We start from the raw sequence: 16345 nt of genomic DNA, 5'->3' as shown, positions 1-16345 counted from the left end.
TATTATTTTGTTAGTACTGCTAGCAATTATGATGTTAACGTTTAATTTTACCCATATAATTATCTTCTCTGGTGTTCTTCATTCTGTCCTGTATTTTGTTTCAATCAAAAATCATTTTCCATCTAAAACCTTCTATTAATACATCTAAGTCTTAAGGTTTCTATTGCTGTAAATAGACACCATGACTACAACAACTCTTATAAAGGAAAGCACTTAATTGTAGCTTACAGTTTCTGAGGTTTAGTCCATTATCATCATGACAGCATGCAGGCAGATGTGGTGCTAGAAAAGGAGCTGAGAGTGGAGAAGCTACATCTCGGTCCCACAGGCAACAGGAGGTAAACTGAGACACTGAGCATGGTTTGAGCATACATAAAATCTCAGAACACACCTCCACAGTGACATACTTGCTCCACACTTACTTCAACAAAGTCACAGCTTCTAATGGTGGTGCCACTCCCTTTGGGCACCATTTTCTTTCAAACCACCACAGTATGTTAGAAGTAGAATCTTATATTTGAAAACATTTTGTTTACAATATTAAGTATTTTAGTGAAGATTAAAATTCTAGTTTAGCAATTACTTTGTTTTTTAATGTTTTAATAATTACATTTTTTCCTTCTTGCCTAAAGTAGAGCACACCAATAACAAATGGTCAGCCCTGAAAACATATATGCAATGTAATACATAGATACAAGTAACATACAACCCTAATTGGATTTATATATTTAGAAATATGTGTGTCTGTACATATGCATATATGTGAGTAACAATAACTAATGAAAAACAGGACCATGAATTTGAAAATTAATTTCTTGTAATACTTATCAAAACTTTCTATTGTTGAACTGTCCGCTTTTTCTTTTGAAAAGGCTATATATTCTTATTTATGATCCTTCTAGGATACTTTATTTTTACTCTTCGTTGTTTTAATTTTCTGGGAGTTATGATGTGTACCACCATATCCACCTTTATTGCCTTTTTAAAATAATGCAACAACAAAATCTATTTTATTGTATTTTCTTGTTATGTATCAGTTTGTGCACAAAATACAGTGTATCTATATACAATATTTATGTGTGCACACAAACACATTAACACATTGTCTAGAAGATACAGAATCCATTCTGCAGCTGAGCTCATTACTTCTAATGATTATTCATTTGTTTCTTTGCATGTCTAGGTCTATAATTATAGAAATTGAAAATACTTTTTTTGCTTTCTAAAATTTGGACTTAAGTTTCCTTTTTTTCTGTACTCATAGGCAACATTTCAGATATTAAAATTCCTGATTTGAGAAAATTGAAGTACATATTCTTTCAGAATAAAACGGACTCTGTTTTTATTGCATACTCAGATGTGTTTAGACCCAGAGCCCAATATTATTAATGTTGCCTTTGTGTCTTCTTTGCAAGGCCAAATATTAAAAACAAAACAAAAACATATGTTTGAGACTCTAAAAGCAGTGATTTCTAGACTGATTTCCTGAACTCTCTTTTTAAAATGTATTTATTGTTGTACATGTATATGATGTCTCTGCGTGGGCAGGTACATGCTACAGCATCTGCATGGAGGTCAGAGGACAACTTTGTGACAGAAGTGCTCACCTTCCACCTTACTGTGTTCTGGAAATAAACCCTGCATCACATAGCAGCAGATTCCGTTATGCACTGTGCTATGTCAGAAGCCATGCGCATTCTGAATATATTTTATAAACCTGAGTCTCCTTATTCTATTTCTAGGTTAGCCATTACTTTCCTAGAACTATTTCTTGCTTCCTAGTCTTTGGTGTTTTCAACTGAAAAGTCCGTTGTTCATCTTATTGTTGATCTTTTGAGGTTTCCTCCCCAGCCCTAGATCCGTTGCTCAGGAATCTTTAGGGAAGAGGGTTCTTACCACAAGATGCTGTTTTCCTTGCTATGCATCCTTCTCACACTTCTCCAGGAAAGAAAAAAATGGATCCTCCTCAAGAAAGGTGGTTTTGAACAGTACAGGTGGTCTGTCACTTACGAATTGTAGACTTCTCTAAGTCTATTGCTTGATATCTTTGGTATCACCAGTTAGTTATACTGCCTTTGCCTCGTTCTCTTCCCTGAAACTGAGATTTAGGCCATCACATTTAGACCAGTTTTACTAACACTCTTTCCTTTTATACATGCATTTTCCCTTCCATATTTTATAGTGAACATTCTCTCCTGCTATATTTTCCTAATAACTAAACATGTGTTTAGTTAGTATATCTGCTATTAAGCCCATTTATTAACTACTTTTATTTTTCAGCTTTAAAATTTCTGAGTACTTTTTTATTACTGGATGTTCAGATCTCTAATTTTTTTCTTTTAGTTTTTCTCCCTTGATTGAAAAAAAAATTTCATACAATGTATTTGATCACATTTTCTCTTCCCCCAATTCCTCTCTAAATCCTAACTACTTCCCTGTTTTTATATCCAGTAATGTCTGTCTTATGAAATTGGTTGCACTAGATTTCTGTGTGTATGTGTTAGAATTATAAAGCCATCTTGAATTATTGTTCTCTTTATCAGTATGATGTAACCTTTATCTTTTCTGAGTAATTTTGGCTTGAAGTCTATTTTTTTCCAATATTATAACAATAATGTCTGTTTTCTTTGTAGCTCCATTTGCTTTGAGTGAATTTTTCCAACCTTGGCCTAGAGTTGCTTCTCTTTGATGATGAGGTGTGTCTTTGACTAAGGGTTAATGAGACAGTTAATATTTAAAGTTGTTATCAAAAGGACTCTATAAATGTCTCATTTGATTCATTTTTATAGCTTTTAGTATATTCTTGTTCATCATTTGCCAAATTTCTGTTCTAATGTCAAGTAAGGTTTATTATTTCCTATAATCTCAGGGATTTTTTTTTTAGTACGAAGAATTCCTTTGGGTATTTTTGTACTGACTTAACAGTCATGAATTCTGTTAGTTTAGAAGTTTTTCTTCCTTCAGCTATAACATGGTAATCTGGGTTGGTCCTTCAGCTTCAGTACTTAGAATGCATCGTCCATACTGGCCTGGCTCTTGGGGTTCCTGTCTTTGTGTCTGCTCTAATTCTGGCATTCACTTCTGTCTGTAATTTGGTTCCTTCTCTTTTGCATCTTTTTGTCCTCTAGGCTTTGCATTTTAACTAGAGTATAGCATAGAGTGGCTCTTCTCCTGCCTTGTCTGTTAGAAACTATACCCTGGATGATCAGCTCATTTTCTTGATCTGCTAACTTTTTTAAGTGACCTTTACTGAATATATTATTTATGCCTCTACTCTGATGTTTTTCTCCTTGTTCATCCCTGTGATTCCTAAATTTTGTATTTTAATAGTGTCCTCTGAGTTTCATATATTATTTTTATTCATTCTTATTTTATCTTGATAGATGTCTTGATGTTTGAATCCATCTATCTTGTTCTCCATCCCTGATACTCTGTCTTCCAAGTGACTCATGGTATGAGAGAGGCTTTCTACTGAAGTTTTTTTGGGGTTGTTTTATTGATGCTGTTTTTGGCTGTCTTAGTTACTTTTCTGTTGCTGTAAAGTTGCACCAAGACAAAGGAAACAAATAGAAGAAAGAGTTTATTGGGCCTAACAATTTTCATAGGGTGAGTCCATGACCATCATAGGTGGAGCATATCATCAGGCAGGTAGGCATGGCACTGGAGCAGGAGCTGAGAGTTTACATCTGATCCGCAAGCATGAAACACAGAGGTAACTGGGAATTGCATAGGCTTTTGAAACTCGCATCCCCATCCATCCATGACACCATGCTTCACAAACAGTTTCACCAACTGGCAACCAAATATTCAGATATATGAGCCTATGAGGGGCATTCTCATTGAAATCACCACATTGGCTTAATGAGATTTTCATTTCTAAAATTTCAGTTGTATTTTTCCAAAATTTCATCTTCTATTTATTCCTCTTTTGTATACTGTATTGGCTTCCTTATTTCACTCAGCACATGTAAGACCTACTTTGTATCCTCGTTGAGTTTGTTAAACATTCTTATAATTATTCTTTTGACCTCTTTATCTGGGATTTATTTGACTTGCTCTCATTGGTGTTCACTACTGTGGAATTAGTATTTTTAGAGGCATCATGCTTCCTTGATTTTTCTTTCATGTTTCTTATATTTATATCTTGGGGTTTGATGCACATCTGCGGTTTTTAGATTGATTGAATCTTTGAATCAGTTTTATTCTTTGAACTGAAATATCTGTAATGTTCTAGTGAGACAGGGTATATCACAGTTAAGGAGCATAATACAGAAGCTAAATCTCCAGCCCATATGCTCGGGGGTGATCACCTTCTCTACTCTTTAACTAATATATTAAGTGCAGAGGCACCCACAATTCTAGATGGGCACTCTGTGTGAGTGCTAAACACTGTATTTCATTTCACTGCCTGTTGGAGGGATAAAGGAACAGGATAATACTGTGTACTAAGATATTATTTACTAAGGGTAGGAGTAGAAGGAAGCAGGTTAAATGAAGATAGGATTAGTGTTACAGCAACTGAGAAAAAAGTTAAGAGGGTAAAAATTAGATGGAAAGGGGAAGTTGGTGTCAACAGAATTTAAGGTGTTTGGTAGTCCCCACAGAGTTTAAAGGTTATTAAGCCTTTGGATAATTACAATTTAGAAAATAAAGTTGGGATGAGAATGAAATGACATGGGTAGTGGGAGAATAACAACGGGTGGGTGGGTAGATCTTACCGAGTAATACAAAATCTAGAACAAAACATAAAGCAATATTTATGCACAAGTGAATTTTACAAAATTAAAAGCTAACATAAAAAGACAAAGTAAAATTAAAAGTACAACAGATTTTAAAATGTGGTCGCCCTAGCATTTCTTCCACTAAGATGGTTTTGAATTCCTTCCCTGTGATATTTCATGTAGAAAACTTTATAGAGGAGAGGGAGGTGCAGTTTGCAATTCTGGCTCAAAAGTATAAAAGAAGATTTGTGTGTGTGCAGTGCCCAGGGAGTTTAAGCAGATTATCTTTGTATTTTTGGCACAGCTGAGTTCAGCAGTGCAGTTCTTAATTCTTATGCTGCCCCCTTGTAGAAGCAATGAGGAGTCTTTCCAGGGTGCACTGCAGGCCACACTTCAGCTGCCATAGCCAAAGCCTCCATTGATCAGTGCCCACCATGTGCAGCCCTCAGCCATGCCCTCACTGCTCCTGGTTCTAATTATGTAGTACCAGGTGTGTAGGGAAGGGTAGTGTGGAAGTCCTTGGTGATGATTCCTGCAGACCTCATCAGAGTAAGACAGGAGTATCACTCTTCAACTCCAGGATTCATAGCCAGCACTTTACCTTTCTGCCCATGGGTGTGTTCAGACCTTGGGTCGCACATCTGCAGCTTTCCTTTCTCTGGCTGTTCAAGTGAAGGCAGGAAGCAGCTGTATCCCTTCTCTGGCAGTTTCCAGTAACCTAAAGTGGAGAATCTGCTTCAGATTCTTCAGCCTTGAGCTACATAGATTGCATTGGCCTTGTGTTTTGTTGCTAATGGTGAAAGTTGGGTCCAACCCTTGGTCTCTCCAGCTAACTGTTCCTGCAGTGGGGACGTGGTACAAGGAGAATAGACAGACTTTCTTGGTATTTCCCACTGACTTCATAAAGCCTCATCACAGCTGAGTGCAGGTTCACAGCTCCTCCTTCCTGCTTCCCTGAGGAGCTATAACCTACCCCAAGAAATTTGTTCTCAGCTCTTGTGTCAAGCAGGAATGGAAACTATCGTTCATTATCTTGTTTTTCACCATCTTACTAGGGAAATCCTCAAGCTCACATTGTTCTCCTTGAAATTCTCAGTGCTTTAGTAACACCAAACTCAAAGTTCTGTGAGTGGTACTGTGAGAAGACCAACTGGTACTCCTCACTGCCAAAGCTTCCCAGGAATTAGGTGTAGTAATATGATGTTAAGCTCTTTGGACTCTTTTAGGGGGCCTGCCACCCAGCTCCCAAATGAATCACAATGAATCTTATTCTTAGTTATAACCATCTAGCTTGGCTTGTTTCTTGCCCTCTTAATTTATATTATCCTGTCTACTCTTTGACCTCTGGGTTTTTCCCATTCTCTTACTTCTTTAAATCTTGCTCTTACTCCACGGATTGCTGTGTAGTTGGGTGGCTGACCTCTGATGTCCTTCTCCTTTTCAAGCTACTACTCTGAACCCCTTCTCCCAGTTTTCTTTTTCTATCTATTCTCTCTCCCTGCCAGCCCTGCCTATTCTTTTTCCTGCCTTGCTTTTTGCCATTCTGAGCTTTATTAGAACATCAGGTGCTCTAGATAGGCAAAGAATCACAGCTTTACAGAGTTAAACAAATGCAATATAAACAAAAGTAACACACCTTAAAATAATATTTCCAATAATTAGGAGCTGCCTCAAAGAAGAACTTGGGAAGAGAATATAGGACTCAGCTTAACACCAGAGGCTTTGCTTTCATGCTCTGGAAGTCTTAGTTTTGCTTCTCTATCTTCACATGGATTGGATGAACTTTGTCACCATCCAAATTTCTAAGGTGGATTACTTACAAAGATAAGAGGGACATGTGTGTGCGTGCATGTGCGTGGACTTACATATACATGTGTGTTTCAAAACCTAGTTTCTGATAGCTCCCCTTTCTGAATTCAGGTCTCTATTAGTTAAATTTTTCTTTTCACTCTGTTTATAGGATTCTAATCACATCTATCTGAAATATAGATATGAAATATAGTTATGAATTTCACACACAGCACCTTTGAAGCCTCAAAAATGTGGCAAGTCTCAGTTCTGTGAGGGGCTATGTAGTTAATGACAAACAGATGTAGGGACCTCATGTGCTAGCTGAAATCTCATCTCAAACTGGAAGCCAATATCTGCAAACGACCAGGCTCAAGGTTTGTAACAAGTTTCCATGAAGCTTAACAAGATTCCCGCAAGATACCCTGGTTATCTTCAAGTACTTTCCCCAGTTAACCTGAGAACCTCTCTCACTATGCCCCACCTCTTTCTGGAGGTGGGGACCAGTTTACAACTCTTGAACATTTAGTAAACACCCCAACTATATCCAAACTAGAGCAACCTTCTAACATATTGTAGCCTCCCCTTAGTATTGATCTAAAACTACTCTAATCCTGGAAGTCGACACCCAGTTTTTAGCACTTTATCGTTGTCCAAACCATGCTCGTTTTTTGGGCCGCCAGCTCATAAGACAGTGACACAGACACTTACTATTTATGAAAGTTCGGCCTATAGCTTAGGCTTGTCCCATTAGCTCTTATGACTTAAATTAACTGATTTCTATTCATCTTTTGGCTGCCACATGACTAGTGGCTTTTGCCTTTCCTTTTACATGTTTTGTTCCCTCGTGTCCGGCTGGAGACACTGCTTTTCTTCCCAGAGTTCTCTCTGTCCAGAAGTTCCTCCTATTTCTTCTGCTTAGCTGTTGGCCATTTAGATTTTTATTAAACCAGTCACAGTGACGCATCTTCACACAGTGTAAAGGATTATTCCACAGCACAAAGGTAAACCAGTCTTTTAATTTGTAGTACAAAGTGGTTAAGTCCATCACTGTGACTGAAAATTCCTATGAAGCTGTGTTTTATTGCCCCCTAGTGGAAGTTTTATTGTAGTGAAATAACCACAAAGTCAGACTTGATAAATTTTAAAAAGTTGAGAAAAATTATTTTTTTTCTGTGAAACTTTTTTTTATTAAAAATTTCCACTTCCTCCCACTTCCCTCCCCTTTCCCCTCCAGGCCAAAGACCCAAAAAGAGGAATATGGTATGTACTCACTCATAAGTGGATTCTAGTCATAATTAAAGGTCTTTGAGCCTATAATTCGTGAACCTAGAGAAGCTAAATAAGAAGGTGAACCTGAAGAAAATCATATAGTTATCCTCCTGGATATTGGAAGTAGAGAAAAATTATTTTTGTTACAAATGCACATGGGCTAGTTCTGCATTTAAACTAGCTGACCTTACTGCTTATACTCTAAACCAGAAGTTAGTGCACTGAAAACGTATTAGAACAGACATGCTCTTTTATTTATGTCTTTTTATTTATGTGGCAGTTGTTTTCATACTATAATAACAGTTGAATGCTGTTGACAAAGGTTTCTGTCCTGCCTGGTCCTACAGGTGTTTAGTCCCAAATAAAAACACAGAGGTCTACATTAATTATAAACTGATTGACCTATTAACTCAGGCTTTTTATAACTCTTATAACCTATATTAGCTCATAATTCTTGTCTATGTTAGCCACATGACTTGGTACCTTTTTTGGCAAGGCAGTCACATCTTGCTTGCTCTGTGTCTGGCTTCCTTTGTGTCTGGGTGATGACTGCAGACTGACTCTTTCTCTTCCCAGAATTCTCCTTTTCTCATTGCCCCACCTCTACTTCCTGCCTGGTCACCCCACCACTACTTCTTGCCTGACTAAATGCTGGACAATCAGCATTTTATTAAACAAGAAAAAAAAAACAATTCTTTGCAGGGTAAAACCGTTGTCCCCACAGCACTTCGCCCACAATACTTTTTTTTTCAAAACAAGAACTCTGAATTGAATCTCGCTTGTTTAGCTTTCTTTCTGACCATTATTCATAACAGCTTGTAACCAACACTCTAAACAAAGAAAAATATCCATACTCCATTTTGGGGGAATGTGGGTGTAGTTTTCTAGGCTATTTCCTGCTGATTAGGGGCACTGGTAATCTTATGAGGATCTAAAGAAAATTTAGAATTATGATCAAGACCTAACTGGAGTATCCTGTGATGCTTGACCATCTTAGCCAGCAGTCTTGAAACTGTTCTGAATGTAGAACTCAGACATCTGGGCCATCCATTCCTACCAGAGATTCTCAGGTGGTCTTCCTTGATCAAATCATATTGTTCTTAACTCAGATTGAATCCACAGCTTCTCATTTCCTGCGGAAACAAAAACAAAACCTCTTCTCCAAAGTAACATACATTTTGACATAAATTTTGAAATCAAGGCATTTTCAAAAATATATGTTATATTAATCCAGTCGCATTTATAATCAAATGTCTTTTAGCATCTTTTGCTCCTTCCTCAGCCATCAAACAATTTAAAGATAACACAATAACATAAGTATCCAGACTCTCTGTGTATTTTTCATCTTTACATGACTTTATTTTAAACTATTTCTTTTTATTTTTAACTTTTGGCTTTTTGAGTCTAGGCTTCTCTGTGTATTTTGGTTGTACTGGCACCACTCACTCTGTAGACCAGGCTGTCCTTGAACTCACAGATATCTGCCTGCCTCTGTCTCTTAAGTGCTGGGATTAAAGGTGTATGCTACCATACCTTGAACTCACAGAGATCTGCCTGCCTCTGTCTCTTAAGTGCTGGGATTAAAGGTGTATGCTACCATACCTTGAACTCACAGAGATCTGCCTGCCTCTGTCTCTTAAGTGCTGGGATTAAAGGTGTATGCTACCATACCTTGAACTCACAGAGATCTGCCTGCCTCTGTCTCTTAAGTGCTGGGATTAAAGGTGTATGCTACCATACCTTGAACTCACAGAGATCTGCCTGCCTCTGCCTCCCAAGTGTTGGAATTAAATGTGTGTGCTGCCACACCCACCTACTCTCTTTCTTTATTTATTATTTTGAAGACTTTATCCTTTTCCTTTTGTCTCACAAGCCTACATATATTTTTAAACACACTGTAAACCTTTAGAGATTTTCTTTATCTGAATCTGTCTTTACTGTATATCCCTCTTTTTCTGACCACATGAGTCTTTAATTTGCTAAATGATATAACAGAGGTATTGGCCAGAGCCATGTTTGTTACTACAACTCTATGGCAAATCAAAGTCCCTACCACCAGTAAGAAGTATCCTATCAGTTACTCATAAACACCATTTAAGTGTTTGGTGGTGGAGCCTCTTAAAAAAGCTCCAAGGTTTTTACTTCTAAAGCTGAGTCAGAAAACCTCTCCTAAATGAGGTGTACTTGCCTCTAGCAAACAGAGCCCACTTGAGAAAATGCTATCAAGATGACATGCTTAACTCTGTTCATTTTTGTCTAGAATTATTTCCCAAGCTCTCTCTGGATTTATGTGGATGCAGTTGTCCCATGTTTGGTGCTGTTTGTTGATAGAGGTTTCTGTCCTGCCCAGTCCAGCAGCCATTCAGTCCCACATAAACACACAGAGGTCTATATTAATTATAAACTAATTGACTTATTAGCTCAGGCTTCTTATAACTCTTGTAACCTATATTAGCCCATAATTCTTGTCTGTGTTAGTCTGTGTTAGGCTTGGTACCTTTTTTGGCAAGGCAGTCACATCTTGCTTGCTCTGTGTCTGGCTTCCTTTGTGTCTGGGTGATGACTGCAGACTGACTCTTTCTCTTCCCAAAATTCTCCTTTTCTCATTGCCCCACCTCAGTTTCCTTCCTGGTCACCCCACCACTACTTCCTGCCTGACTACTGGCCAATCAGCATTTTATTAGACAAGTACAAGAAAAATTACTGTCCCACAATAGAATGTCACAATTGTGGCACATCCATGTGTGCTCACAAAGATAAAGGGATTTACTCTGTTGTCTTCTACTGGAAAAGTTCCGTGAACTCTGACCTAAGCCATTGAACTTTGTTGCTTCTGGTAAAGCTATTACCTATTTGTTTTCAGTTATAAAAGGAATAACAAATGCTAAGATTCTATTAAGTTCAAATTGGTAAGTCCAAGACAATCAGCTCATAAATTGTTAGACAGAGGTAAAGGGGTGTCATTTTCTAATGCTAATATGCAAAATTCAGGTGATTTCTAGTCTATGAATTGTGACTCTCTGGAGTCACAAAATCAAAAGATTTTATATAATTTATAAAACTAAATAGCTTAATCAAAGGACCAAGGGGATTGTATTGACCTTGTGAATAAGTATAAAATTTATAGTAGAAATCTGTCTGAAATATCAATAATTTGAATAAAAGTAGCTTTTGACCTCAGCATATAAACTGAGGCTATGTATTGATCTTCTACAGCATATTTAGATATCAAACAACTAAAATCTTTTAATAAAGTTCTATTTAAGCAAAGGGGAGTGTCTGGGCTAGAAAAGCCTTAACTCTGGAGAAAGAAATGGGACACACAACAATACCTAAAATTTCATTACTCTCAGACATGGGCAAGACAAGTAACTTGAGTATTCGGTATTGGAGTGCATCATGCTAGTAGATCAGTAAATAAGTGACGTGGCCACTAGTTGTTAACATCTAGAGAATACCATTGTCCTGAGATTAAACATGCATAGTACATCCAGGAAAAGTGACTTCGACTACAGAAAGGAAAGGCCCTGAAGAGGGCCTTATCGCTCTGAGGAATGGAAGAGGGATGTGATGCCATAAAGTAATAAGCAGGCTTTGTGAAACAAATACAGAAAAGTGTTAAACTGGTCAATTAAAGCTAAGTATACCTACACAATGTCAAACATGTCACTGCTGAGAACAGCTAAGTGGATTAGAAGCTAGATGTGAGGAAACTGTTTAGAATATATCATAATGTAATAGAAATAGAATCTATATGAAGAGATAAGAAACCTGAAGAACATTTTCAGCAGTTCAACTGTCTGTCTGATAAACTTCCAAAAAGCTAAGTTTTGAACTCAGGAAAGACCTGGGTTGTATATGAACAGAAGATTCCAGGTGAAAATAGAAGGTAGATTTGCTACATTTGAAGCACTAATGGCCAGGAATTGTCATATACTGAAGATACCATTCCTTAATATGAAAAGATTCTTATTTCCATGAAAGAATTTTTATACAAGTAAATGTGTAGGTGTGATGGTTAATATTGATTGTCAACCTCAAGGGATCTCAAATTGCCTAGGAGACAAGTATTTTGGCCTGTCTGTGAGTGAACTTCTGTATCAGGTTAGCTGAGATGGGCGGTCTCCCCTGACTAGGTGACACATTTCATGGGCTGAAGTCCTGGACCGAGGGAAGAGAAGAAGTGAACTAACATTAGCATTCTTTCTTCTGTGCTGTAGATGCGATGTGACCAGATATGTGTGCCTCAAGCACCTGTTGCCATGACTTTCCCCATAGTTGACTGTGCCCAGGAACTGTGAGCCAGAATACATAGACCCTTCCTTAATGCTCTAGGCAGCTGTCCTGTCAAAGCAGTGAGAAGAGGAAACTCACCATGTGGCATGAAGCATTTTAATTAAGAATTAAAATAGCCAGGTGGTGGTGGCTCACGCCTTTAATCCCAGCACTCGGGAGGCAGAGGCAGGTGGATCTCTGAGTTCGAAGCCAGCTTGGTCTACAAGAGCTAGTTCCAAGACAGGCTCTAAAGCTACAGAGAAACCCTGTCTCGAAAAAAAAAAAAAGAAAGATTAAAATACATAGGTGTAGCACAGTAAATTTCAAAATAGCTTAAAGTTTAAAACTTATCAAGGACATAAGTTTCATATCAAATACTTCTCTGCAGAAATGACTATCTATACAGCTGTATATGAAAAACAAGTGGTCTGAGAAATCAATTTGAATCTGAAATTAAGTATTTAGTCTTTTCATCATCTAAGAGTGAAGGTAAAATGCTTTGTCAGATATATGGGAACTCAAAGCAGTTTTCCTCAGCAGAAGCACGGTTGACACTGAAATGATAGCATCCCATGTGTTTCTTACAGGACACTTTGTTCCAGGTCTTCATTCCGTTTAACTCAAACTAATTCTCTCTGATGGTGATGCTGACCACTAGAGGGTACCAGTAGACCTACTGCAAAAGAAACAGGATTTTTTTTTTAGACTCTGCATGGATTTTTACATTAAAACTATTTCAACAATGACATGACACCCAGACACAAAATAGAGAATAATTCTTTCCCAAATCTGGAGAAAGAATTGACAGTTTTCACAGCATACAAAATTGCTCAAGAAGAATAGTAAAAACTGCTTTAAAAAATATGATTACATAAGGAGATCTGAATATAACATGAAAAATAACTCCTGGAACTTAAAAACATACATTTGAATTCAAAATGCAGAGAAGAAAAGGGGACAAGTGTTAGTGGTTGTGCTAAGATGATTGGTGTGAAGACGTCACATTCAGGACATATCTTCTGCTGATAAACCTTAGAGAGCTAGCCCGTTTGTTGATAACATAGCTAAAGTGAATAGAAAGCGGAACTTGGGTCAAAATGTGGGATTCTTCAATCTGAACTTCTTCATATATAAATCAGATAATGTAGTGACTCTGAAGCACTGGACCCAGGATGTCAGATCCCCCTTGAGACAGATTATTTCATATTCCACTCACATACAGCGGATAGAATGATCCTAGATTCTTTTGAATGGGGCCAGAAACTAACTTTTAGGAGTAGAGAGATTGAATTTAACTTAGTGATAAGTTATAGGGAAACCATATATCTCTCCCAGAAAATACTCAAGAAATAGTTGACAAATTAAATGAACGGTTTGATCTTTTTCTGGATTGGCATAAATCCTAGCTCAGAATAAAATTCAATCCTAAACTAAAATAGAGTGATAATAACCTACATTAAAACATGAGGAGATCCAATGAGATCACTGGATTCCCAGCATATACAGAATAGGCTCTCTGTTTAAATTATGAAGGAGGATGTAAAGTAACTACTTATGTTAGAAGGCAGGAATCACTTAAAGATGTGTGCACATTTATTTAGTAAACAGTATGGTGTAAGTATTCAGTTCTTTTACTTATTTACTGCAAGACTGGATCTCTTAATTTTAAAATATTTTACATACAGTGAGTATATTTTGATCATATTATTTTTCCCTCTTCTATCTCCTCCCAAATCATCCCGACACAACTTCATGTTTTAGTTTCTCTGTCTCTCTCCTTCTCTAATAAAACAAAACAAACATAGTCAATAAGACAAAACACCAAAACAAAACAAAAAAATCACATATAAAAAGTGGAGTTGAATTTGTCTTGACCAGCCTGCCCTGGAGTGTGGTTGATACACCTATTATTACACCCAATTATGGTTTTAAAAATCACTTGCTGTACTAAAAGCTCTTATTTCCTTCTCTATTCAAACATTATTGATGACTTGGTGTGTGCATATGTCTATGAAATTGAATGGCTGCTGATGGTAACATAAATACAAATGTCTCTTCCTCCTTCCTCCATAGGCGACTTATGACTCCAATCATGTATGCTGCCCGGGACGGTCACACTCAGCTTGTTGTTCTGCTTGTTGCTCATGGAGCGGAAGTTAACGCCCAGGATGAGACTGGTTATACTGTGAGAAATGCTTTTCCAAGTTGACTTTTTTTCTGAGACATTGATACTTTGCTATTATATCAATAATCTACACAAAAGGCTAGTTTTATTTAGTTGATGTTTACTGTCAGTGAGTTAAGGAAAGTTGTAGGAAGCCTGAGCTATAGTCACTGCTAGATGAAAATACTGTTGAGAGCAACAGCTTAGAGAAAGGGAGAATTAGTTAATACTCGATAAAAGAAGTTAGCACGCACAAGAAAAACAAGGGCTCTAGAAAACACTCGTGAATTCCTTCACAGAAAGCATCTGTAATAGCAGATAAGTTCTTTATTCCATGACTTAACTGCGTAAAATGTTTTGGTTCATAAAATCAATGAGTACAGCTGGGAATATGTTTATATTATATTTTGCAATGCAGAAATTGCATCACTCTGCTAATTAACCATTCTCTCTCTCTCTCTCTCTCTCTCTCTCTCTACTGTGCCATAAAAATCGGTGAAAATATTTCTTATCTATCTCACATGTACTGTTTTTTTTTTTACATGTACTGTTTTTTAAACAGTCCTCTTTCCCACACTTACAGGCCTTAACATGGGCAGCACGTCAGGGTCATAAAAATGTAATTCTGAAGTTGCTTGAACTTGGAGCTAATAAAATGATACAGACTAAAGATGGCAGAACACCAAGCGAGATTGCAAAAAGAAATAACCATCTTGAGGTATTTACCTGTGTGTACTTTATGTATTGTTATATTGTGTACATACAATTACTAAATACTTGAATAGGTTTTCTTCTTTAAGCTGGTAATGAAAACTTTATTTTGCTATAATAGTCATCTTTTAAATGAAAACATTGATATTAAATTTAATGTCATTTAAGTGATATGAGTAGACAGAGAACTCTTATACTGCCCCATAAGTAACACTGTAACAGGCATAGACTACTTTGGGGTTTGTGTGCGTCGTCATTCAGATTACTTCACCACAGGTTCGCCATATGTTTCAAGGACTGCCTTAGTATTTAATTTATAAATAATTTGTCTAAAATATTTTATATCATCTTGAAAATATTAATTACTATCCTTAATTTTTAAATTTTGGAATTGGTATGCTTTTATTATTATTTTAGTTTAAGGAAGCATTTACTTGATTTTAGCAAAGGTTTCCTCACAATACAGAGTTATTAAAACTCTGAAACTACTCACCTTTTTAGCATTTTCTTTCTATATAGAATAATCTTCACTTTTCTTTTTAGTGTGAAGGTTAATAATAATACTAACTATATTTGAATAGCTTGGTTTTTTTTTTTTAAGATCTTCAACCTTCTTTCTTTGACTCTAAATCCACTGGAAGGGAAATTTCAGCAGCCAACCAAAGAAGAGACTATTTGTAAACTGTTGGCTACAGATTCCAATAAAGAAAAGGATCACATATTTAGGTAACATGTTTGAGTTCAGCAGAATATATATAAAATGCATATTTTATTACTCATGGTTAATTTGGCAAGTTATATAAGATATATGATATTTTAAACTTTTATAAGCATTTTAAAATGCCACTTAGAAATGTCTGGATTTTAGATGCTTTGTTCTCCAGAATTTCAGAAGAATTTTATTTAGTTATTTATTTATTTAGCTAACTAAATTTAATACATATTTTTAGTAAAATATCAAATTTTACTTTCAGGAGACTCAAGATTATGTTTATGTTCATGCATGTTTGTGCTAGATCTTATTTTCTGATTATTTTTATCATCTCTTTGGTTTTATGAGCTAATCCTATTGTTCAGCACATGGCTACAAACCATTCTCTAGTTACTACATTTATAGTCACCATCTAATTTATTGCATTGAAAGACATTTCTGTTTGCGATATTTCATAACAAATACATACTGATGAATATTTTAAATCTTAGGAAAGATGAGCTGAATATTACCTCCCATGTTTTCCCTTTCTTTAGTTAAGAAACTTTGGGGTTGGGGATGTAGTTCACTGCTTAGATTGTGTGAAGCCATGAGTTTAACTTTTCAGCTTTAAAAGGGAAAGGAAGAAAGGGAGAAAAAGTAGGGGGAGTGGGAGACAAGGGGACAAAGAGAGAACCTGGTTTATTCCTTTGATGCAGCATT

General features: G+C 36.5%; 1 protein-coding gene across 3 annotated transcripts in view; it reads left to right on the top strand.

Annotated features, from left to right (window-relative positions):
* Asz1 (ankyrin repeat, SAM and basic leucine zipper domain containing 1) overlaps positions 1-16345 on the top strand; it is a 48259-nt gene that overhangs the window by 16811 nt on the left and 15103 nt on the right. For all 3 annotated transcript variants that reach the window (XM_085683686.2, XM_048448933.3, XM_048448931.3), the window contains 3 exons: positions 14130-14241; positions 14804-14938; positions 15533-15657. In XM_085683686.2, the coding sequence (XP_085539812.2) occupies positions 14130-14241; positions 14804-14938; positions 15533-15657 (372 nt within the window). The remainder of the gene's footprint in view (positions 1-14129; positions 14242-14803; positions 14939-15532; positions 15658-16345) is intronic.

The sequence above is a fragment of the Myodes glareolus genome, chromosome 25 (assembly GCF_982192425.1).
Source record: "Myodes glareolus chromosome 25, mMyoGla1.1, whole genome shotgun sequence".
Classification (NCBI taxonomy): Eukaryota; Metazoa; Chordata; class Mammalia; order Rodentia; family Cricetidae; genus Myodes; species Myodes glareolus.
This window is presented reverse-complemented; position numbering and strand designations above follow the sequence as displayed.